This window comes from Camelus bactrianus, chromosome 22, assembly GCF_048773025.1.
Source record: "Camelus bactrianus isolate YW-2024 breed Bactrian camel chromosome 22, ASM4877302v1, whole genome shotgun sequence".
NCBI lineage: Eukaryota > Metazoa > Chordata > Mammalia > Artiodactyla > Camelidae > Camelus > Camelus bactrianus.
In genome coordinates this window covers 30433680-30458174 of record NC_133560.1, presented here as the reverse complement: position 1 = coordinate 30458174, position 24495 = coordinate 30433680, and the positions used below count along the sequence as shown (strand labels likewise).

At 58.2% G+C, this 24495-nt stretch overlaps 3 protein-coding genes across 3 annotated transcripts; 1 reads left to right on the top strand and 2 right to left on the bottom strand.

Moving 5' to 3' along the window:
- The first annotated feature begins 1050 nt into the window (after positions 1–1050).
- On the top strand, positions 1051–4457 carry OAZ1 (ornithine decarboxylase antizyme 1). The gene is given in 6 exon segments (XM_074351209.1): positions 1051–1289; positions 2607–2664; positions 2666–2752; positions 3199–3371; positions 3642–3727; positions 3900–4457. Coding segments are annotated over 6 exon segments (684 nt in total). The 5' UTR covers positions 1051–1143; the 3' UTR covers positions 4034–4457.
- On the bottom strand, positions 4299–10881 carry PEAK3 (PEAK family member 3). The gene is made up of 4 exons (XM_074351208.1): positions 10791–10881; positions 10348–10430; positions 9356–9894; positions 4299–7336 (listed from the first exon to the last, which is right to left on the bottom strand). Exons 2-4 carry the CDS (start codon positions 10427–10429, stop codon positions 6545–6547), a joined length of 1413 nt encoding a protein of 470 aa, XP_074207309.1. The 5' UTR covers position 10430; positions 10791–10881; the 3' UTR covers positions 4299–6544.
- Positions 10882–14117: 3236 nt separating this feature from the next.
- Positions 14118–19283, bottom strand: LINGO3 (leucine rich repeat and Ig domain containing 3). The gene has a single exon (XM_074351207.1). It carries the CDS (start codon positions 18951–18953, stop codon positions 17175–17177), a length of 1779 nt encoding a protein of 592 aa, XP_074207308.1. The 5' UTR covers positions 18954–19283; the 3' UTR covers positions 14118–17174.
- Between the last annotated feature and the right edge of the window lie 5212 nt (positions 19284–24495).

Sequence of the window (24495 nt, the reverse complement as noted above, 5' to 3'; positions counted from 1 at the left end):
CCCTCCAGCAGGCACACCGTTCACCAGGGATCAATACATGTGGGTGTCTTGAATGTCTGGATGAAATTTGCTAGAGTGAAATGTACAAGTCCCATTGGCACCATCAGATGGGTTTTGTCAAATGCACACACCGAAGTCACCCTCAGCCCATCAAGATCTTGGACATTCCCCCAACTCCATGTGTGAGTCCCCTGGGGCGGCTGTAACAAATCATCACCAGAGTGGTTTGAAACAACACAGGCTTATCAACTCACAGTCCTGGAGGTCCGGAGTCCGACTCGGGTCTCACAGGACTAAAACCCAGGCCTGGGCGGGGCTGGTCCCTCCGGAGGCTCCAGGGAGAACCGGCTCCTGCCTCTTCCAGCTTCTAGAGGCGCCGCATCCCTGGCTCGCGGCCCGCCCTCCATCCTCACCGCCAGCAGCGCAGCATCCCCCGTCTCTCTCTGACTCTGACCTCCCGCCTCCCTCTGATGAGGACTCTGTGAGGACACGGGGTACCCCGGGGAATCCAGGGTCACCCCCATCCCAGGGGCCTTAACTTAACTGAAATTAATTTTGTCCTACGAGGCGGGGGGAAAGGGGGAGCGCTGGGACCCCGGGGGCCTTTGTCGCCCAGGGCCTCCCGGGACAGGAAGGGGTCCTTCTGGGGGAGGGGCCCCTATAAAGAGGGACAGGGCCCACGGCAGAGACCAGCCACCGCCAGACTCCCAAAAGCGGAGCCAACGCGGAGCCCCCGCCCCCAGGCCCGGCTGTGGGGGCCTGGGGGCGGGGGCGCGGCGCGGCGCGGCGCGCGGCGCGCGTTCCCGGAGCCCCGGCTGCCCCGCCCCCTCCGCGCGCCCGCAGAGTTACGACAAAAAGGAGGAGGAGGGACCCGAGGCGTCTAGCCCAATCCAAGGCGCGGCCCCGTCTCTGGCTCCTCGCCGTCCACCAATCAGACCCCGAGAGGGGGCGGGCGCGCCTGTGTTTCCTGGAGTCCCCGCCCCCTCGTGCGGCCGCGTTCCCGGCGGCGTGGGGGGCGTGGCCTGAGCGCGGTGCCTATAAAGGCAGGCGGCGGCGGCGGCGCCATTTTGCGAACGGCGAGCAGCGGCGGCGGCGCGGGGAGGCGCAGCGGAGGTTTTCCTGGTTTCGGACCCCAGCGGCCGGATGGTGAAATCCTCCCTGCAGCGGATCCTCAACAGCCACTGCTTCGCCAGAGAAAAGGAAGGGGATAAACCCAGCGCCACCGTCCACGCCACCCGCACCATGCCGCTCCTCAGCCTGCACAGCCGCGGAGGCCGCAGCAGCGAGAGGTGAGCGCCCCGCCCCCGCCCGAAGCTTCCAGAAGCGCCGCCTGCGCAGGCCCGCAGGGGGCCGGCCGCAGGGCGCCAAGGAAGTTCGGGGAGCGTGAGGTCCGCCCCTTTGTCGAGGCCACAATCGCGCAGGGAGCGGGTTCTCGGCGGGGTGGGGGTGGGGTGGGCCTGGTGGGCGTAGAGGCCTCAGGTCGGCTTGTGGGGTGGTTGGTGGGATTTGGGAGACACAGGAGTCCTGGGTGGTTTTTGGGGCGCGGGGTTCCGGGAGCCGCTGGGCTCCAGCCAGAGTCGGGCCCGCGGGGCCCGCGAGTAAGTCGAGCGCCCTCCGCCGCGCACCGACGTGGCCCCGGGACGCTGCCGCCCTCGTGATCCGTTTTTAGTCTGAAAGCGCGTCGGTCCGGCCGCGCCAGGCCCCCGAGGACGTGCGGAGCCGGGCGTCGCCACGTAGATGGCGCCCCGGGCCTTTCTCGGGTTGGTGGCTCGGCCGCCCTCTCCCACAGAGGGCCGCTCGGTTGAGGGCGGTCGAGTCCGGGGGCGCGGGTCCAGGTGAGCTGCTCGCCACACTAACGGAGATCTTCGACGACGCCCGCGGCGGGGCGGCCCGGGTGGAGCCGAGCAAAATGGAGGCGACTTTGGGGCCTGTTTACACCGCGCAGCAAATGGCTGCTGGCGCTGCGGGCTGCGCGATTGTGAAAGTCTCCCCCGGGGCCTAGGGCCGTTCTGCCGGGATGACGCAACCGGAGGCCGCGGGGAGCGCGCGAGAGGGCGTCTCCGCGGACCTGTCCCCGCGGTGCGGGCGGGGGGTCCCGCGGGCCCGCGCCTCCCGGCGTCGCGGGGCGCAGCGGGGCCGCCCTGTGAAGAGCAGGTTGCTGGTCTCCTGAGAACAGGCCTACTGGGGCCTCAGGTTTTGCTGCAGACTGCGAAAGGGAGAAGGGGAAGCGGGACTTAGAAGTGGGAAGTGGGACTTACGCAGGATACGGTTGGGCGAGACTTCGAGTTGGTTTTCAGATGATTACGGGGCAAAAGAGCCACCTGGGCCGGATTGGGCCCTAACCCCCGTTACTGCCCGCAGGACGCCGACTCGGGCGGCCAGTTGATTTTGCGGTTGCTTAGCTGCCCGACCCGGCGGAGGCGGGTGTTGACTTTGCACGGGTTGTAAACATCTCCCTGCGGGGAGGGAGGCCATGTCCCAGGGGGACGCGCCCTCAGTAAGGCCTTGGCGCTCTCCTTGGCCTTGTCGGGGTTGGAGGCCCCGTCAGCAGTGGCCAGTGGCCAGCGGGACTGCCCCAGTGCTGCTCACCAGCCTGTCTCCTCCAGTTCCAGGGTCTCCGTCACCTGCTGTAGTAACCTGGGTCCGGGGCCTCGGTGGTGCTCCTGATGTCCCTCACCCACCCCTGGAGATCCCAGGTGGGCGAGGGAGTAGTCAGAGGGATCACAGTCTTTCAGCTAGTTTATTTTACTCTGTAAGTATCCTGGTTCCGAGGGCTTCCTGGGTACCTTAGGTGGGGGCGGGGGAGTGGCCCCACCAGCAAGCAGTGTTAAGCTTCTCAGCAGGGAATTGTGCACCTGTCAGGTGCCAGGAATTTTTTTAGTTGGTTTTATTGAACTTTTCAAATCCACAGTTCAAGGAACAGGTGCAGACAAGCCTAGCTCTTTCCTGAGCCTGAAGTAGCCCTTGGCAGCTCCTGTTGGTGCCTCAGCCTGAGGTTCTGCTCTGGCCCTGGGCCAAGCCACCGCCTCTCGAGGCCCGGGAGGCCCCACACCCAAACATCTGCCTTGCAGGGGGTTGGGTGACTGGTTATTTTGGTGCATTTCTGGGTTTTCCAGATTGTCAGCGGTAGCAGGGGAGAAGATTCTCAGCTTGTGAAGGTTGGTGTCCAAGACTAGATTTGGTTCTCTCCTTCCGCAGGATAATCGGCTGAATGTAACAGAGGAACTAACGTCTAATAACAAGACGAGAATTTTTAACGTCCAGTCCAGGCTCACAGATGCCAAACACATTAACTGGAGAGCGGTGCTGAGCAACAGCTGTCTCTACATCGAGATCCCAGGCGGCGCTCTGCCCGAGGGGAGCAAGGACAGGTGAGGGTGGGGAGCGGCCAGGCCTGGGGCCTGTGTGTGGTGTGTGTCGAAGGTGTACTCGGGAGGAGGGGCGCCTCTGTCAGGAGCCAGGCCCCACGTTATTTGGGGGAAAGGCTTCCCTTTGTGAGCAGTGGATCCTAGTTATCACCCAAGGGTTTCCATGGGACATCCGGGAACATGTGACTGTCATACTGAGGGTGGTGCTCATGGCTCAGTGGGTAGGAGGCCCCCTGGGGTGCAGGTGGGTGGGTCCTGACACCCGTCCTTCAGCTTCGCAGTTCTTCTTGAATTTGCTGAGGAGCAGCTCCGCGCTGACCACGTCTTCATTTGCTTCCACAAGAACCGTGACGACCGAGGTGGGTGACGGCCATCCTTGGCCTCTGCAGGGGAGTGGGGCTCACATCCCTGGGGCCCCACCACACCCGACTGGGCACCCAACCCCACTGGACTCGGGTGTACCACGGGTGGCGGAGCTCTGGGCCCTGTGGGTAGAGCGGTGGTTCTGACCTGACGGCATCTTCTCTGCAGCCGCCTTGCTCCGTACCTTCAGCTTTTTGGGCTTTGAGATTGTGAGACCGGGGCATCCCCTTGTCCCCAAGAGACCCGACGCTTGCTTCATGGCCTACACGTTTGAGAGAGAGTCCTCGGGTGAAGAGGAGTAGTGGCCGCCCCCGTGTCCCTGGGGCCTCGATTGCAGTCCTTTGTGTTGCGCTTCGTGCTGAGCCTTGTGCGGGTGGTGTGATGAGCTGTGCGCCGAGCAGTGTCAGCCTGCTCCCCTGCTGGGTTTGTCCGCATGTTGTAATTGTGCAAATAAACGCTCACTCCAAATTAGCCGTGTATTTCTTGAAGTTTAATATTGTGTTTGTGATACTGGAGTATTTGCTTTAATTCTAAATAAAAATTTATATTTTACTTTTTTATTGCTGGTTAAAGATGATTCAGATTATCCTTGTACTTTGAGGAAGAGTTTCTTATTTGAAGTCTTTTGAAAACAGTCTTATTAGGTCTCTAAACTTTGGAAAGATAGGTATTAATCTACCCTTCTATTGTTCTCAAAAATCCGAATAAAAGTGATTACCACTCCAAGACCAGTGTTGGCTCAGTGTTGACGCGGCTGCTGTCACCCCTGTCTGGGGTTGGATGGCAGGTCCGGGATGCCTCGGGCCACGGAAGGGAGGCCTCCAATGGCCTGGAGTGGGGCGGGTTATGCAAGTGTCCTGACCTGAGTAACTGCTCCTACAGAGGGGGAAGTGGGGACGGGGTGGGGAAACCAAGGTCCTGGTCAGCTCTGGCCATCTGGCTTTAGAATCGTGTGGGCAGCTTGGCCTTGGGGCTCCACTCTGGCTGCCTTCTTACCTCACCTTACCACCAACTCCAGGGCAGAGAGGCAGCTCTGGGTGGCAGCCGTTCCACCTCTCATGTTGAGCCTGCTGCTCCCTTTTACCAGTGCCCTTCCCTGGGGAGGCCCCAGTGGGAAGCTGGCCAGTTCCAGCTCCCTTCGATGGCCTCCTTCCAGCCTGAAGATGTTTACTGGGCCCTGGGACAGGGCAGGGACTGGCTGGGACTTTCCAGCGAGGAGGCGGTGGCTGTGGCTGTGGGCGCCCTGCCTTTAGGCCTTGTACGATGTCGTGCTGGGGCAGGGCACTGCTAGCAGGTGTCCGGGGTAGAGCAGAGGTGAGGAACACTGGTTTCTGCATTGGGGGCGATTAGGTGAGGTGGGGTGAAGGTGGGAGAGCCACAGGGCTGCAGCGCTGCCTGCTGGCTGCGTCTCGGGGCGTCGCGGGAGATGGTCAAATTGGCAAAGAGGGTCTCTTACAGAAGACCAAAGGGCTTGGGGAAATACTACCTGAGTGATGGAGTCGGTGTTCAAAGGTCTGGAGAGACAGCTGGACACACCTAGTCCATGTGGGCAGGGCAAGGGCAGAGAACCGGCACCAGATTGTGCAGGGGAATGGATAGGAGTCTGGAGCAGAGGGGCGGGCGTTTCCAGCAGAAGGCACCTCAGGATGGGCAGTGTGGCAGGAGAAACTGGCCAGAGGGTGTGCAGCGCCTGCAGAGGAGCCCCACTGGATTCTGGAAGTACCAAGGAGCCACGGGAGATGTCTGAGCAGGAGAGGGACCTGGTCACAACTAGGGGTTAGAAAGTTTCTCCCAGGATCACCATGGCAGGGTTGGGAGCAAGAGGCAGGACTGGAGACCCTGGCAAGGGCGGTGGGATCCCTCAGGGCTCCTGTGTCTGTTTTCCAGAGGTGTCAACTGAGACCTCATTCTTTCCCTCAGGTTCCTGATGAGTCTTGTGTACCGGTTTGTTTATTCCATCGTTGCATGCTATGAATTAAATACCTACTGTGTGTTAAGCTTGGCCTCTGCCCTTGGGGAACTCACAGGCTGGTGGATGAGGTGAGCATGTGACAGGTAAAGAGGTGAATAAATACTTCAGGTGGTGACAAATGCTCTGAGGGGATGCAAGGTGAGGAGCTACAGAGGACCCAGGAGGGGCAACTTAACTTGCTTATAACAGGTGAGATCCGGGCAGTCTGGCAGAGGAAACAGCCCAGGCAAAGACTTGGTGGCTGGACAGTTTAGTGTCAGAGTCACATCGAGGAGGCTACAGTGGGTGGAGGTAGTTGGGGGTGGGGCACGGGAACGGTAGGAACGTTAGCACAGGTGAGCTCAAGACGCCACTGGGGTGGGCTATGCTGAGGGGTGCTGGCTGTCTCCAGTTCCAGGGAGCCTCCTCCTCCTGGAGGCCCCAAGCAGTTCTTGAGAAGGAACATTCACACTTGCCATCCTCAGCACAAGGGGAGCTCCGGGGCCAGGAATGCCTCTCATGCTGGCTTTGGGAGGAGTCCACACGCTCCAGGAGACGGTGACCATCAGAGCCCAGTACCAGAAGGGCATCCTGGCTCCTGCTGGAAGGCATGGAGGCAGTTCCACACGCAGGACATTAACTGGCAGGGGTTCCACACCTGGAAGGGGCAGGCAGCTGTGGCATCAGAAAGCCTCGGGCAGCACTGGCCATCAGTCCAGCCCTGGGGAGGAGGCACCTGCATTTTTGGGGAGGGCTTGGGCCTACGTTCCCAGCGGCATTCTCCGCTGGGCTGCTGGCGCCTCCTGGAAGGGGGCACGCACCTTGTCGTGGAGACGCTGGCCACCAGCCCCAGGTGCGTCGCTCACGGGAGGGGCCGGTCCCACAGCAGCTCCAGGGCGAGCTCCACTGAGGCTTCAGTGGCCTCGGCCAGGTACCCACAGCACAGCCAGTCCTCCAGGCCGGGCACCTCCCCGCCGGCGGCCTGCTCGGCCAGGTGCAGGACCAGCAGCGCGCGATGCGCCTGCAGCCAAGGCCCCAGCGGTGCTCCACGGCGGCGCAGCGCCGGCCCGGGCCCCCAGAGCAGTGTCTGCAGTGCGCCGCGTGTCTGGGCGGCGGAGGGCCGCCAGTGGGCCAGCTGGGCCGCCAGGCGCTCCAGGTCTGCGGCCAAGGGGGTGGCCGAGGGCGCGACGGGGCCAAGCAGCTCTCGGAGCAGGCGGCCCAGCTGCTGTGCGTGGGCACCCAGGGGGCCCGGGGACCGCGGGCGGACGCGGCCGAAGTCCGCCAGCAGCAGGCGCAGGGGCCCGGTGGCAGTACAGCCCCGCGGCACCACCAGCAGCAGGTTCTCAGGACGCAGCTCGGCCAGGGCCGCACCCCGGGCCTCCAGGTGTGCCAGGGCCGCACTCAGCTGCAGCAGCAGCAGGGCCACGGCCCGTGTGAACTCCGCAGGGGGCTGCACGCCCGCTCCCGCCAGCCACTGGGCCACTGTGAGCTCCGGCACCTCCGCCGCCAGCGCCACGGGCTGATCCCAGGGCATCTCAGGCAGTGCGCCCCTGGGCACCAGACCGCACAGTCCCTGCAGGTTGAAGTGTGGGGCCAGCGAGGCCTGCAGCTCCAGGCCCCACGGGTGGGGCTCCTCGGCTCCTGGCCTGGGCACCTGCAGGGCAGAGGGGCCTTCAGGGCCTGACCCCCGAGCCCTCCCAAGCCAGCATAGCCCACCCAGCGGCTCCACCAGGCCTGAAGCCTGCCCCCAGCCTGCCCCCAGCATCGCCGCATCCCCCCAGAAGCAGGGGATTCATGTTAATTCAGATGTTAGTTGCCAGCATGATTTTAAAGAAGACTAAGCAGGGAGGATGGTGTTTAGGGGTCAGACTTCCCACTGCCAGAGGGGCTGGCGCTTGCCACTTGGTAAAGATGGAAATGCCAACCGAGGTACCAGAGCTACGCTGTCCAGCAGAAAGACAACTCAGGCCACGATGTAATTCCAGTTTTCCAGTAGCCACGTTTTAAAAAGTGGAAAGAAGCAAGTGAGAGTAACTTCCTTCCTTTTGTAAAGAATATTTACTTGTTTGTTTTGCTCTTTAGATTCCACGTATAACTGAAAACTTAACAGGGTTTGTCTTTCTTTGACCTATTTCACTGAGCATAACACCCTCCAGGCCCACCCACGTTGCTGCAAATGGCCAAGTTGCTTTCTTTCCTGTGGCTGAGTGGCATTGTCCGCAAATTCCACGTCCCCTGTTGGCGAGCGCTTAGGCTGCTTCCGCGTCGTGGCTGCTGCAGGGACTGCTGTTGTAAACGCTGGGCTGCGTGCCTATTTTCTAACTCGTGTTTTCATTTTTTTCCTGGGTGTATACCCAGGGGTGGGATTGCTGGATCCTATGGTAGTTCTATTTTTGTTTTTTTTGGAAACTTCTATACTGCTTTCTGCCATGGTTGCACCAATTTACATTCCCACCAACAGTGTGCAAAGGCTCTCTTTTCTCTACATCCTCGCCAACATTTGTTAGTTTGTGCTCTTTTTGGTGACAGCCATTCTGACAGGTGTGAGGTGATAATCTCATTGTGGTTTTGACTTGCATTTCCCTGATGATTAATGATGTTGAGCATCTTTTCATGTGCCTGTTGGCCATCTGTGTGTCTTCTTTGGGAAAATGTTCAGATCCTCTGCCTGTTTTTAAATCAGGTTGTTTGTTTGATACTGGGTTGTATGAGCTTGAAAGTAACTTTCATAATCTATTCAATCCAGTATATCCAAAATGTTCTCATTCAGCAGGTCCTGAATGAAGAAAGTATTAGTGAGATGTTTTCCACTGTTGTTATTACTGATACTAAGTCTTAAAGACCCAGTGTGTATTTGGCATTCAGAGCACATCTTAGTCAGGAACGGCCCCATTTCAAGTGCTCAGCAGTCACATATGGCCAGCAGCTGAAGTACTGGACAGGAAAGCTCTTTCTAGAAAGTAGGAGAGCATTAGCTTTGGGGATTACAGAGTCACCTTGGGGCAGGAGTTAAAAGTTACAGGTGCTGAGGTGGGGCTCTGCGTGTGGGTATTTTAAAAATAAACTCAGCAGGGGCCTCTGAGATGGAGCCAGTGTCAAGCTGTCAACTGAAGAACTCACTGCTGGCAACAGCCTACTCCCTCCACACTCCGGTCTGTGAAATGGGCCCATAAGAAAACCTTCTGCCCAGCCCATGAGGTCCCTCCAAAATGTTAATGCACCTGACGTTTGGTGGTCTGGCTTATTTGACAAGAATCATTCTTTTTTCTTAGTGGTGCATAAAACAGGAGCATCTTCTTGTGACAAAACGCGGCAATGCTTGCATGAGGATTAGCTGAATGAGTGTCTTTAAGTCCTTAAAGGTGCTCAGTACATTTTGGCGGTTGTTAATATCAGGCAACTGAGGCTTTCTAGCACCAGAATTCACTGGGGAATGAATTTAGATGCAAACTCCTGGGTCCCTGAGAGGCCTGGGGAAGATTTTAACCAGATCCCCAGGTGATTCGAATGTAGGTGGCTGCACATTTTAGAACCGGTTCCAAGGGCTGACAGTGTTACTTCATAGGTTAGTTGCAAAATAGGCAATTAGGCCCAAGCGAAAAGTGCCCTGGGTTATGCCTTGGACGGGAAATTGGGGCCGCCTCCCAGGAGGCGGGGCGATGGCGGGGCTCACCTTGGCAGCCAGGAGATGCCACGCCTCCTCGTCCACCCGCACCAGGCGGTAGTAGAGGGCGTCCCCGCTCTCCAAGCAGGGCGAGCGGTCCAGGAGGCGGAAGCCGTGGCCGGGGCGGCAGGGGCCCGGGCGGCCCCCCAGGAGCCGGGCCTGGAGCCGGACGTGCATGGCGCGAAGGCTCTCCAGCTGCCGGGCCTCCAGCGCTGCGTGCACGGCCTCTGGGCGGTGTAGGTCGTGGAAGGAGAGGCCCAGCTCAGGGTCCAGCGAGCAGAAGGGCAGTTCTTCAGGGGGACAGGCTGGCCCCGCCCTGTCGTCGCCTGCCTGGCTCTTGTCCACACTGTGGGATCCCAGGAGGGGCTTCTGAGTCTCCCCTGCTTGAGTGGGGCTGGGTCTGGGGGCCTTGTGGGTGGGCAGCGACTGGGCCCTGGTCAGGGTCTTCTTGGGCAGGGGTGGGGGCAGGGGCTGCGGGTCAGTCGAGAGGGCCTCAAATGTTCGGGGGCGGCAGGCCTTGGAGGGCAGCAGGTGGGCACGGACCTCACCTATAGGGGGAGGGAGTGGGGGAGGGGCGTGAGGACTCTCGGAATGGGGGGTCCTGGGCACATCATCTCTGAGATGGAAAGGACATCAAACCCCAACCCCCAGCTACCCTGTGCCCTTTGGGGTAGGGGTGCCATCTGATTTACAGATGAGGAAACAAAGGCTCAGAGGAGCGACCAGTCAGTGGCAGAGAAGCCTCCGGTCCAGCACAGGCGACTCCCACCTCCTGTGTGGCTCTGGGCAGGTGACAGAACCTCTCTGAACTCTAGTTTCCTCATTTTTACATGCTGGTCATCCAGTTTTTTTTTTTTTCTAAGAGTTTTATTAAAGATAGTTTAAAAGCTGCTATAGTTGAATTAAAAGGTCATGGGGCAGAGTGTTCCCTAGATGGTAATGAGAAACAGCCTTTCAGCTCTGACCACCCTTCCCACCCAGGACCCCTCCCCAGCGCTCACCAAGGTTGCCATACGTGGGCTGAGTCTGCCAGGTGGGGGCGTTGGGCCCAGGGGTCTCGGTGGGTGGCTCCGAGCTGCTCATGCTGCTGGGGGAAGGTCGGAGTTGGGGGCACGTGTGGGTGGGGCCTAGACTTGACCCTGCTGTGTGGCCCCGGGAGGGTTGCTTGACCTCTCTGGGTGAGTATCACCCACTGACCTTTTAGTGGGAAAGACCCTGTACTTTTGTGACATGGACAGAATGTCCAGCTATGAGGGCAAGACCTTGGGGGGAACAGCTGGGGGATCCTGCGCTTGGACCTTGTCCCCAGAGTTCAGCCCCCTCAAGCCGTTGCCAACAGCGCCTGGCTCGCAGTCCTGCCCCACCCGGATTCTAGGTCAGCCCAACCTCGAGAAGCAGTGCTTCCACCCACACCCTGCCTCAGCCCCCTCCAGGAGTGCCTTACCTTCAGACCTGAGCGACCTCCGGGCAGGGGGGCCTTGGGGACAAACTCCCAATAGCTGCAGGCCCTGGCCTCCTGGACCGTCTGACTGGTGGCTGGCAGTGAACCGGAAACGCCCAGGCAACTGTTAGACCGCAGACCTGGGGGAGGAGGGGTAGCGGGGCAGGGGGTTCCGCACTACTTCCCCATGGTCCGCTTCCCTGTTCCAGGGCTGGAAGCAGGGTAGGGGGAGATGGGGAAGACGGGCTGAGGTCCCAATGGTGACAAGAGGTGGGCAGCAGAGGGGAGCCTGAGAGATTGAGGACAGGGAGACATTTTAGACCTCCCACCTTTGGGGTGGGCAGGGAACCCCAGAAATGACTGTTTGGGGAGAAACTCAACCAGGTGACCCTTTCCTCTGTGGCTTTCATTACCTTCACAGCCCGACCCACTGAGAAGCCCCCAGTGTGCCCTCTACCCCATCTCCTGCCCCTCCCAGGACCCTTGCACTGGGAGCGATCTGATCCCCACACTCTGGGCAGGTTCTTCCTTTTGAGCTCCAGCTCTGCTCTGACATGCTGTGCTGTGTCACACTGGGCAAATCACCACCCTCTCTGTTCCAGCAATTAAAGAAAAGTGGCTCCTGCTTTCTGCCTCCCGACAGCCAAACTAGCTGGATTTGTCTTTAAAAATTTAATTGACTCACTTCCCTCCCCCAACCACCTTAATGCATTTATTTAGAAAAAGACATTTGGGTTTTTTTGGGGGGAAGGGTGGGTAATTAGGTTTGTTTGTTTATTTAAATGGAGGTACTGGGGACTGAACCCAGGACCTCGGGCATGCTAGGCATGCACTCTACCACTGAGCAGCACTGCCCCCAGGAAAGACATTTGATAGAGATTTCCATACATAGAAAATCAAGAATGCTGAACATCCAGGGAAAACCAGACAGGGTGAAATTCTCACTTAAGCACAGGCCTGTCAAAGCAGTTTGGGGGCCTGAGGCTTGCCCTGCTGGCCTGGAGGCATGAGAGGTGTCTCCGCTGCAAACCCAGCCTCTCCCCCTTGTAATGAAAGAACCAAGAAATCGCTGCAGATGCAAAGATACAAAGACGTGTTTGCTTTGTAGTTTGAGCGTCTTTCACGCTCGAGTTCTCCCCTTGCCCCGTCTCATTTCCCTTAGGGGCAGTGAGCCCAGAGAGGGCAGCAGTCCACACAGGTCACACAGCAGGTCCAGGCTGGACCATGGGCCATTGCTGGGTGCCCCTGGGTTTAGGGAAGGAGATGAACCCATCTCATGGGGTCCTCCAAGCAGGTCTCCTGCCACACCTTGGGCAACACAGACTGCTGACCTCCTGAGGCATCTCCCAGTTGAGGGGCTATAATTTGATCTGATACTTTAATTCTTCCAGCACACAGCTTTTATCATTCGCAGAACGTACACACTCTGTCCTTAATCCATGGGGCAGTCTATGATTTTGACAAATTTCAAAATCGTGCAATGGGAGGATGGTGGGCTTGAGGAAGATTCTGCAAATTATACAAGACAGGGATTCCACAAACCCTGGGCTGTTCCAGGTGGAACAGAAGGGGCTGGAGGTGCTGAGGAAGTGTCCTCCTCACCGCTTAGTCCCCTACTGGCCATGAGATCTTATTCTCCCCTTTGTGAGACCCTGCGGGGTCACCTTGCTGGGCTGTGGCTCTCATCTTGGATTAATTAGGGTGAAGCAAGCAAGGCACTTGTCGCACCAAATTTAAGATGATGCCAAAAAACAAAACAAAACAACAAAAGCCACCCTTAAGTGATCAAGATAAATAAAATTTTAATGTATCAAGATAAATAACATTTCAATGTAACATTAAAAAAAATCTTGTTTGCAAACTATGGCCCATGGGCTGACTGGCTGTTTTTGTAAATAAAGTTTTATTGGAACCCGGGCCAGGATTAGGGTGTGGAGAGTGAGGTAGGGTCGTGCCAGGGCAGGCATCTGTCTTTATTTAAAAGGTTGATATTTTGTCCACCGTGGGGTGTGAATCAATTTGGTTTGTAGAATATTGCTCTTGGTGATGGAGTGCGGGGCTCCCCCTCAGATTTTGTGCCCCAGGTCAGTGCCTCGCTCGCCTCACCCTGGGGCAGAGGCTCCAGACTGGGACAAGCGGTGACATCCCAAGGACTTCTTCACCCAGGACGGGCAGGGCTGGGGGCAGCTGGTGCCTGGGGATCCCCTGCCTGCCTCAAGACGGCCCCCCTTGGAGTGGTCAGAGTAGGGGCCCTTTGTGAGGGAGGAGAGCGATTGCTTAGCACCCCTATGTGCCCAGCACCCCACTGAGCCCCAATGGACAGTCCTCCCCGAGGCCCAGAAATGGGCCTGCTTGCCTCAGCTAACCCTAAAAAGTGGCCCCTGTGTGTGTCACCCCCAGATCGGCCCTGTCCTACTACCCTGCCCCAGGGCCAGGCCCTCTGTCGACCTGAAAGCTGTTCTTTCATTCAAGAAGCGTTTGGAGCACTGCGGGAGCTGGGGCCAGGCTCTCTGCATTGCCCGCATGGCCCGCACTGCCTGGAGCGGTGCTCCGGGTGCCAGAGGCTCACAGATGTCAGACTTGGCATCTCTAAGAAAAATTCCTCAGTTTTTTTGGCACGTAGAATTCTAGTCCCCAAAGATGTCCTTGTCCAGAACCTGGGAATATGTCATGCAGCATGGCGGGGGCGCTCAGGTGCTGATTAGATGAGGACGGGGGGGACCCTGGGTTCCTGGGGGGCCCTGTGTCCTCACAGGGTCCTCATCAGAGGGAGGCGGGAGGTCAGAGTCAAAGAGAGACGGGAGGTGCTGCACTGCTGGCGGTGAGGATGGAGGGGGGGCCGTGAGCCAGGGGTGCGGCGCCTCTAGAAGCTGGAAGCCTGGAGCCTCTGGGAGGAACCAGCCACCGGTTCCTTTTAGACTTCTGACGTCCGGGAGTGCTGAGTAACAAACTCCCGTTGTTGTAAGTGGCAAAGTTTTGTTAGAGCAGCCATAGGAAGCTCATGCAGTTAGTCCTCTGCATAAAAGAGGACCATAATTCTCCAGTTTATAGATGAGCACATGGCGCAGAGAGGGGCAGCGACTTCCCCTGGGCCACACAGCACTGGGGCCACAGACACCCCTCTGAGGAGCCCCGCCTTGGGTTCCTGGCCACCAATGGGACGGGTCCCCCTTCAGCTGCCCTTGGCTGTCCAAAGAAGGAAGACCCCCTCAGCTGCATCCCAAGAATAAGACAGGATTCAGGAAATCCTGGATCTTGTACCTAGTCTGAACCAGGGATGCAGGCAGCCCCTGTGGATGAGGAAACCACGGCCCGTGAGGCAATCTTCCTCCTCCCTCTGCTGCAGGAAGAATAGGGGAAATGAAGCCTCTCAGGAGGGTGCCACAGCCCAGCACCCCCAACCTCCGTTTCTTTGAAATCAGGTGCCGAGAGGTTGCCCCGCAGCCCCTGAAATGTCTTGATCCTGCTTCTGTTTCTGGCGGCTCTGACTCCAGCCACCTCCCTGCAAAAATAGCACAAGCCTCCAGGGACTAGTAGGGTTTGAGCCCCGACTCTGGGCTCTGTACTCTGCTTTCCCCATCCATCGGGAGTGGGTGGGAGAGACCCCACAGCCCTAGGGGAGGAAGCTGCCAGCACTAGGGGCACAGCAAGGAGGGTGTGGGTCTGCAGCTCATTTCTCCTTTCCTCCCTGCTGCCAGCTCTGCCACTGGTCCCAGCTTAGGGCAAGAGTTTCCCTGACAGCCCAGCTCCACTGGTCCCTCTCAGCACTCCGCCTCTCCCCAGCTGGGGACTCTGGGCAGCCTTTGACCTTCTCTTTGCCTGTCTGTAAAATGGGATCATAACAGGACCCAGCTCACAGGGTCATCATCACTGTGGAAGGAGTCAATACAGGCAGTACAGGGAACAGCACTGGGAACAGCATGGGCACTCCTGAAGTGTGACCTCTAATGTTATCACATGGGTCATTCTCTGCAAACGCCCCGCGATTCACGGCTTGCTTTGGGGCTGGAGCTAGGCAGCTCCCCCAGGGACCACAGCATCCGTACTTCCTGTCCCAACTCTTCCCATGAGAGTTAAAAAAAAAAACAAAACCCTGAAGTTTGTTATTAAATTGGTTTCATTTTTATTGGATTCCAACCAAATACAGCAGGGTGGAGGTGGGGGGAGATGGGGTTCTTGGTTCATGTTGGGACAGGGGCCAGTGGAGGGGACTGGAAGGTCCCAATATGCTGACGTTCTGTAAGTCCTAACACTGCCGAGAACATATCCCCTCCTTTCTTGATGATGCTAAAGGCACTTGGATGTCATTTTGAGGGGCCCTCAGGGTTGTCATGGTAACCAAGGTCAGGAGGATGCTAAGGGAAAAAAAATAGCCCATTCTGTTCGACTCAGGTGGAATATGGCTGGACACCCCCTTCTGCCATCACTTGCTGCCATGAATGGGGCTGGGGCAGAGTGCACATCATGGGGCAGGACCATGGACCTCCCACCTCCCAATGTTTCCAGCCCGGGGAGAATGGCCAGTGGAACTTCCAAGTCCTGTCTGAAGCTTTTGCTCAACAAAACCTTCAGAGGTGACAGCTTTCTCTGTGGCTCATCTCAGAAAGACCTTGAGGGATCCAGAATCCAAGTCAGTCATCGAGCTTGTCCTTGGGTCTGGCCTCTCTGTATGTAGCAATAGGTTTGGCCCTCAGACCCAACCAGCCATGGTCCAGGTGGTCCTCAGTTGCCAACCAAGATTACACAGCTGGGTGGGAACAGAGCTGGCTTTGAGCCTTTCTACAAGGTCCTTGAGCACACCGTCTAACCTCCTGGCTGGCAGCCAAGCTCCTTTCTAGCCGAGGTCTGGCCACAACATGTCCTGTGCTCCTTCCCCCTCAGTGATGCCCTATGTTGTCTGGCCGAGGTAGAGAATGGGTTGGCGGGGCAAGGACCAGGCTGGGATAGGCAGGGTCGTGGATGGTCCCTGTCTGGGGTCTGAATACGTCTGCAAAACTTCAGCTCCTGCTTGCATGCCCACAGTGACGGGAACTCACTATCTGCAGAGCAACAGGGCAGTGACCCTGGGGAATCTCCTCTTTCACCTGAGCTATAGTCTGCCTGCGACCCCCTACCCTTTAGCCCTAGATCTGCCCCAAGCTTGCAGAGGCCAAGGTCCCTCTGTCACTTCTCCCAACAACCCAGGTCCAGGTCTCCCTGTAGCTTGAACCCTGTCATGGCCTTGCTGCCCATCGCTGGCCCTGCAGTGCATGCAACAGGGACCCTGAGAACCTTCCACACTCCGGTCTCCTTCCCGAAGTGGGCAATGGGCCTAGGGTCTGGGTGGGGTGGGACCCCACTCAGGCTTGTCTGAGGCTGGCAAAGGGGTGGTGCAGACTCAGGATTGAAGGTCACCCCACTGGTCTGCTGGAGAGGGACGCCCCGGAAGCCATGTTCCTGGGCCAGGGGCCAGGATGGCTGGACCTCCCGTGTGCTGAGGATGCGGGAAGCAAGTGGCAGCTCTGAGGAGCGGTGGGAGGAGCTGGGGAGATGGCTTCTCCTAGTGGGCGACCCGCCTGCTGGGCCAGTGGGTCCTGCTGGGAGGGAGTCTGAGTGCGGGTGCCTGGGCCAGGGGGCAGGGACCACCCTGCGTTCTGGGTGCCCTCAGGGTGAGCCTGACCTGCTCAGGGAGACCTCAGCCTAGACCCTGAGATCTGCCCTGAGATGATCAGCTGAGGTGTGTCCCGGGTGTGGGCTGAGTGTCTCCCAGGTATGAGCTGCCTGTCCCAGGTGGGTGCTGTGCTCTCCGAGAGCCCTGCCTGCCATGTGAGCTCTGGAGCTCGGGGCGCGTAACTAGTGTCAGCTGGGTGTGAGGTGTGTGTGTTCTGCTCTGGAGCTGTGGGTCTGGTTGGGTGTCTCAGGTGTGAATGACTGTGTGCTGTGCTGTGGAGAGTGGGGTGTCCAGGGATGAACAGTGGGGGCTTTCACGTCCCCTGGCCTGGGGGCTGGGTGGCCCTCTGTGGGGTCCTGGGTGTACACCATCTCCTCCAGGTGTGAGCTGTGTATGTGGTGAGGATCCAGGGTCTCTGAGCCCCCTCCCCTCCCCTGCCTAGCTCAGCGACCACACCAGGGGCAGGAAGACAGGGTGAAACCCTAAGAAAACTCTTGAGAAACTCTGCAAAAATGCTTCCTGATGAAAAAACAGTCCTGTGGTCGGGTCTCTACAAAAAAGGGGAAGTTCTGCCAAGAGCCGGCTTGCGGCCGCCCCCTGCGGGAAATGCATAGGTGGTCGTGGTCGTCAGACGCGCCAGCAACGGGCTGGCGTGGACGTGGACCTGGACGGAGTCGGAGACGCAGCTTCCAGCCCAGGTCCAGCGGCAAGGGCTGCAGGAGGTCGGCCCGGGCCGCTCAGATCATCTTCATGTTGAACTTGCGGGCGCCTCCCTGGCCTGCAGCCGCCGCGGGCCCGTCCACCTTGCGGAAAGAGTACTCCACGGAGAAGTTGTTCTTGTGCTGCCCGCGGCCGCGGCTCCACACGAAGAGCAGCAGGAAGCAGAAGAGGACGACGCCCAGGAAGGTGATGCAGCCCATGGCGGTGGACACCAGGATGGTGGTGAGGTCCAGCGGGAAGCGCGCGGCCGCCTCCGTGTCGTTGCGGCCCTCGCCCGGGGTCCGGTTGGCGGCCGGCTCCGGCTGCACGCTCAGCGTGGCGAAGTAGGTGTCGTTGCCGCCCGCGTTGCTGGCCACACACGTGTAGGTGCCGCTGTCCTGCGGCCGCGCGTCCCGGATCTGCAGCGTGCCACCCGGCAGCACGCGCGCCCGGCCGGCGCTGGCGGCGGTGACCGCGCGGTGCCGGGGCGTCACCCAGGCCACGGTGGGCGCCGGCTCGCCCTCGGCGCGGCACTGGAAGCGCACGTCGTCGCCCGCGGCCGCCGTGACGTGCTGCAGCCGCCGCTCGCGGATCTTGGGCTTGCGGCACACGAAGTACTCGAAGAGCACTGAGTCCGGCAGGTTGCGCAGAGCGTCGCCGCGGACCTCCGCTGGGGTGGCGCAGGCCGGCAGGCGGCCGTCGAAGTTAAGGGTCTTGCGGCGCTGCACGATCCAGAGCAGGCGACAGTCACAGGCCAGCGGGTTCCCGTCCACGCGCAGCGTCTCCAGGGTGTTGACCGAGTGGAAGGTGCTCTCTTCCAGCGTGGACAGCAGGTTGTTGGAGAGGTTGAGCAGGCGGATCTGCCGCAGCCCCAGGAAGGCCTGCGGCTCCACCACCGCCAGAAGGGCCCCGGCCAGGTGCAGCTCGCGCAGGCGCACCAGGTCGCGGAAGGACCCACGCGGCACCGTGCTGATGGGGTTGTGCGACAGGTTGAGGCAGGTGAGGTGGGCCTGGTGGCGCAGAGCGGCGGCCGGCACGGCGGTGATGTTGGTGTGGGTGACGGACAGCGAAGTCAGGTTGAGACCCCGCAGGCTGCCGGCGGCCACCTCCTCCAGCAGCGGCCAGTTGTCAATCTCCAGGTGCAGCAGGCCCGGGAGCCGCTGGAAGTTCTGGTCCTCCAGGGCGGCGATGGCCAGGTGCCGCAGCCGCAGGGCGCCCAGGCCCCGCAGGTGGCCCAGCGACTCGCCCGAGAGCGCCGTCAGGTTGCAGCGCTCCAGGGTCAACTCCTCGAGCGCTAGCAGCCCGGCGAAGGCCCGGCGCGAGATGAACACCAGGTCGTTGTCTCCCACCTCCAGCCGGCGGAGGCTGCGCAGGTCCTGGAAGGCGTAGTCCAGGAGGATGACCAGCTTGTTCTCGCTCAGGTCCAGCAGCGTGAGGTTGTCCAGGCGCGTGAAGACCCCGGGCGGGATGAGCTTGAGCAGGTTGCCGCGGAGGCGCAGCACGCGCAGGCGCGGCAGGTTGGCGAAGGCGCCTGGCTCCACGTGCGCGATCACGTTCTCGCTCAGGTCCAGCTCCTCCAGCAGCGGCAGGGCGGCCAGGTCGCCCGGGTTCAGGCAGCGGATGCGGTTGCGGCTGAGCTCCAGCAGGCGCGTCTCGGCCGGGATGCCGTCAGGCACGGCGGTCAGCCGGCGCCGCGGACAGGCCACCGCGCGCGCCTGCGCTGTGCACTCGCAGCGGGCTGGGCAGCCCCCGGCGGGGGGCGGGGCCGCGGGCAGGAGCAGGAGCTGCAGGCTCAGGACGCACAGCCAGCAGGTCATGGTGCGGAGCCTGGGCCTAAGGCCACGCCAGCATCCTCGTGGGCACCTGAAGGCGGGGGCAGCGTTAGCACCCGCATCCCGCCACCCCGCCCCGCCCTAATAGTGCACCCAAGAAGGATTTATCCAACGTAGGGCCCGCCATCCCACTCCTGGCTGTCTATCCAAGAGGACCGAGCACACACATCCACACAGAAACTCACATTGCAGTGCTCAAAGGAGCATGAGCCACAGTAATCAAAAAGTGGAAACAACCCGTGTCCATCAGCTGAAGACTGGATACACAGATATGGTCCTTCCGCACACTGGAATACTACTCGGCCATGAAAAGGAGAGAAGCCCTGACACTTGCTGCCACGTGGACAGACCCTGAGAGCACGATGCTCAGTGAGAGAAGCAGACACAGAAGGACACACAGCGTGTGAGTCCATGGATGTGAGACGTCCGGAACAGGCCAGTCCCCAGACACAGGGAGGGGGTTCCTGGCTGCCTGGAGGAGAGGGAAGGGGAGTGACAGCTAACAGGGTTCTTTTTGGGGTGATGGAATAGTCTGACATTAGTGGTGATGGTTGCACAACCTTGTAAATACACTAAAAGCCACTGAATTGTGCACTTCAAAAGGGTGAATTTGGGGGTAGAGAGTTAGATTTTGGGGCTTGGTGGTAGAGGGTGCACCAGATCCTGGATTCAATCCCCAGTGTCTCTGTTAAGGGGGAAAAATATAGTATATATGTAAATGCATAAAAATATATATGTTTATATATATACATATATAAAATTATATATTTTATATATACATATATATGGGTGAATTTTATGTTATGTGAATTTTATCTCAAAAAGAAAATTACAGGGGGGTTGAGCCAAAATAGTGGAGTAGAGAGACTCACAGCTCCCCCTCTCCCATAAGTGCACCAAGAATTTTATCTACAAACCCACTGAATCGCACAGAACAGCTACTGAACTCTGGCAGGGTCTCTCACTTCTAAACACAGGAAGGTTCTCACAAAATCCGATAACCAACGTGTTTATACTGTACAGCACGGGGAACTATATTCAATATCTTGTGGTAAGCTATGGTGAAAAAGAAAATGAAATGAACGTATGTATGTTCACATATGACTGAAGCCTTGTGCTGTACACCGGAAACTGACACAGCATTGTAAATGGACTGTACTTCAATAAAAATACATAAAAAAGACAATTACAAAAAGAAGCACTTACTGAGCTGGAGAATAACCACACAAATATCATGTAAAGATTTTTGATATCCAAACCCTCCCATTTGTAGAGTGCCTGCTGTACGCCAGGCCCTGCACACACAGAAGTGCAGGCAGAGGGCCAGCCTGCTCTCCTAGGGTCACATCCATTGAGGGGGCACAGGTGGGCTGAATGTTGCTCCTCCCCGGAGGCCTTGCCGGGCCCACCACCCGTCTTCTCCTCCCTCTGTTACCCTGTTTGTCTGCATGGTCCAACCACGGGAGACTGCAGTGCATCTAAAACGCTCTTCACGCTGTCTGTCTCCTGCTGCTGGTTTGGAAACTCTCCAAGGCCTTTACCTTTGTCACCCTGACTTCAGAGCCTAGGTCTGGGCCTGAGAGATGGCACTTGCTGGATGAACATCTGTGCATCCCATAAAAATAGGCGGCAATAATTGAGGACGCACCGTGAGAGACTGTGCGGGGCTGGAGTGTGGACGGATGGTCAAGGTGACTGGGGTCGGCAGAGGGGATGACTTCAGACCAGGACAGGTGACATTTAAGCTGACACCCTGCACTGGGTTGAACTGTCTTCCCTCCAAAAGATAAATTCAAGTCCTAATCCCAGTATCTGGGAAAGGGGCCTCCTTTGGAAATAGGGTCTTTGCAGATGAGGTTACATTGGATTAGGGTGGCCCTAAATCCAATGACTGATGTCCTGGTAACAAGAGGGGAGTTTAGACTCACGCACAGATACACACAGAGGGAATAAGGCCATGTGAAGGCAGAGGCAGAGGTTGGAGCTATGCATTAAGAAGCCAAGGATTGCCGGGGCCCCAGAAACGGGGAGAGGCAGGAAGGACCCTCCCTTGGAGCCTTCAGCGGGAAGCATGGCCCTGAGACACCTTGATTCCAGGCTTCTGGCCTCCAGAACCAGGAGAAGATAAATTTCTGTTGTTTTTAAGCCACTCAGCTTGTGGTATTTTGTATTTGGCCCCAGGAAGCTAACACAGACCCAAAAGATGACCAGGAGAGGATCATAGATGTCAGGGAAAGAGGGTTCCAGACTGGAGGAACATCAGTGCAAAGGCCCTGAGGCAGGAGCAGCTGGCAAGGCTGGGAGGGGAGTGCATGGGGGTGGGGAGAGGGTGATGCATGGGAGGGGCCACGGAGGTTGGATGGTGTGGCTGGGGAGGAACAGATGCCAACGCACCTGGGCCTTTGCACCTGCGCCTTCGGAGCTGCTCTGTCTCTCCTGGAAGCCAGCTGGGCCCCCGTCCCCCATCCCCACACTCTGCTGCAGCCCAGATCTGGGGCCAGGGTGGGTGGGGTTGGGGAGGAAACCGCCAGATGGCCGCTGGAGGGAGCTGCTCCATTGGCTGGGTAGCTATTTTCAGCATCTTAGCAGCTGAAGCGCCCCCAGGCATCCCCTGACTCCCCTTGGCCCAAGCCTGCTGCCTGTTCCCTCACTGTTCCCACAGGCCTGGCTGGGCAGCGACCCAGCCTGTAGTCCTCATTGGCTGAATGCCCTTGAGGCCGGCTCCCACCTTCCTGGGCCCCTTTGGGAATTTTAGGTGAGAACTAACACACACAGCTCTGAGTAACTCTTTGCTCAACGCGAGAGGGAAATTATTCGTAAGTGGAGGTTGTACTTTGTAGATGGCATCCAGTTAAGATGAGGTCACGCTGGAGACGGGTGGGCCCTGATCCAATGACTGGCGTCCTTATAAAAGGGGAACTATGGATGCAGACACGCAGGGAGGACGGCCATGTGACGGAGGCAGAGTTTGGAGCGGTGCAGCTATGAGCCAGGGAACACCAAAGGTGCCAGTAACCAGCAGCCTCTGGAAGCAGCAAGAAAAGATCGCCCCCTCCAGTCTCTGGAGGGAGCACAGCCCTGCTGACACCTTGGCTTCGGGAGTCTGGCCTCCGGAACAGAGGGAATGAATTTGTCTGGTTTTAAGCCACCCTTTTTGTGGTATTTCTTCACGGCAGCTGCAGGATGTATCTGCAAGACCAAATGAGCATCCATGTATCCGTGAGAAAAACTCACACGTGGGAGCAGAGCGGCGTGAACAAGTGTTGCTGGAACAGCAAGAAAACTGAACTAACCTAGAAACTCATCAAGAGGGGATCAGTTGAATAAACTGTGGTCCATGCCTGCCTCAGAACACAGGGAGACATGTATGCACCAATGAAGAAAGGCAGTGGGGATGTAGTCATACGGGGGTGCTGTTCCAGAACTAACCTAAGTGCCCATCAGTGGGGGATTGGTTACATAAACTGGTCCATGCCTGCTGTGGGGTCGAAGAGACTCACTCATACTCAGCAGAGGGAGAAAGCTGAGGTCCATGTACATGGAGGAAAAATGAACTAACCTAAGTGCCCATCAACAGGGGTTCCAAGAAGCCACAGTCCACGGTTATTGTGGAACTGGGGAGATTCGAAGGTGCCCGCGAGGAAAGATGGCTGACTGTAGCCACGTGGGAGGTCAGTTGTTGGGGGCAGTCAAGGCTGCCAAACAAGCACAGGCAGCATAATCCTATTCACGGCAAAATAAAATGAAGCATGGAGCTGAATTCCAGATTTCAGGGGGCACATGAGCACAGGTGCAGGTGTCCCTGAACCGCCTGGGAATTCACACGCCTCGCGGAACAGCGCTGTGAGCAGCGGGAGAGGGCTGAGAGTGCTGGTCACACCACGAGGGAACTGGGGCACCCCGGGTCTCCAGGGGGGTCACGGGTCTCGGCTCCCTGCCCCAGGCTGGGGGACCTAGTGGGGAGACAGAGGGAGCAGGTCAGAGCCATCTGGTTGTGTCTTCTCCTAGCAGCTGGCCTTAATCTCAACCTAGGCACTGCAATGAACATAATCCTTCCCTGAGGCCAACTCCCTTCTGAGGCTGTTTTTCTAGGTCATTCTCTCCACATTGTTGCCTTGGACAGCACGTGGAGAGGCTGTGTCCCAGGAGGGGCCAGGGAGCTAGGACTGATGGTCCCCTGTTCCGCTGCCCATATCATGCCTCGAGCAACTTCCTACCCTCAGCCAGCTCTGAGGCCACTCCCAGGTCCCTGTCTCAGCCTGTGCCACTCCCTGTGGTCAAGGGGTAACTGCCCCTCACCCAGGGATGGGGGATGGCTCCTCAGCAACCTGCTTTGGAGGAGCCAGCCCCACCCTGAGCAGCTCTGCCCCAGGAAGGAAACAGCTGGGACTGTTCAGCCCCCAATGGACTCCTTATGGGGGCGAGCTGCCCAATTTGTTCTTTCTGCAGGAGAGAATTTCCCACTGCCTCCCCTCCTCCCTCTCTCCCCCTCACTCACTCTGTTCCAGCCACACAGGCCTCCTGGCTCTTCTTCCAACAAACCAGGCCTGGTCCTGCCCCAGGACCTTTGCACAGGCTGTGCAATATCCAGACCACTGCTGCTGCATGGCTCTCTCCCTGACTTTACTTGGGTCTCACCCCCAATGTCACTTCCTCTCTGCACTAAAGTCCCCCACCCTCATCTCTCTGAAATGCCATTTAACCCTCTTTCAAAGCTGGTATCTCTTCCTAGACTAGAAACACCATGATCAGAATGGCAAACATGCTACAGCCCCTGCTCTGGGCCAGCCCTGAGCTAAGGACAACCTCATGGAGGGGCTCCCATTGTCACCCCCATTTTACAGAGGGGAACACTGAGGCTCAAAGCAACTTCAGTCACCTGCTCAGTTTCACACAGCACATCAGAGGTGGGAGGGGACAGTCTCAGGTGAAGTTGGGGGGTCCTTAACCCGTAACACTAGTTAATCCATCCTTTTTTTTAAGGGTGAGGAGAAGGTCCTGGCAGGTCATCCAGCTAGGATTTAAAACACGGTCTGTTTCTGCTGGGCCTGTTTTTATCGTTGCCTGCGGAGATCCTGTAACGCTGGTTTCCCCTCACTGGTTGATATCCGTCAGTCAGTCAACAAACATCTACCGTGCTGGGCATTTTCCAGGTGCTGAGGACACAGAGCACATGAGACAAAGAGGTCAGTCTTCCTGAAGCTGACAAATACCAAAGGAGGTAAATACAGACGCTCCCTCCTTGGGCAGACAAGTTAAGTGAAGGAAAATAAATCCAGGGAGAGCGCAGTGGGGAGGTGTTGAGGGGGCTGCAATGATCTCATTTGCTGAGCAAGGGACAAAGACTTGGGGAGGGAGGAAAGGAGCCTGGCTGGCGGGGGCGGCGGGGCCACAGCCCAGGGGAGGGCGCTGCAGAGAGAGGAAGGTGGGCTTCTTAGAAACTTTACATTTTTTTTTTAAGTTGGAAAGAATTTTTTAAAAATTGTCACAGAAGGTGGCTAAAAGCAACATCAGAAGGGAAGTACTC

Excerpts from the sequence above, each read along its gene's own strand:
- PEAK3 (XM_074351208.1), bottom strand. The coding sequence starts at position 10,429 with ATGAGCAGCTCGGAGCCACCCACCGAGACCCCTGGGCCCAACGCCCCC. Across the intron at positions 9,895-10,347 it reads GCCCACGTATGGCAACCTTG|GTGAGGTCCGTGCCCACCTG; the intron begins GTGAGCGCTGGG and ends CTCCCCCTATAG. Across the intron at positions 7,337-9,355 it reads GGCATCTCCTGGCTGCCAAG|GTGCCCAGGCCAGGAGCCGA; the intron begins GTGAGCCCCGCC and ends TCTGCCCTGCAG.
- LINGO3 (XM_074351207.1), bottom strand. The coding sequence starts at position 18,953 with ATGACCTGCTGGCTGTGCGTCCTGAGCCTGCAGCTCCTGCTCCTGCCC.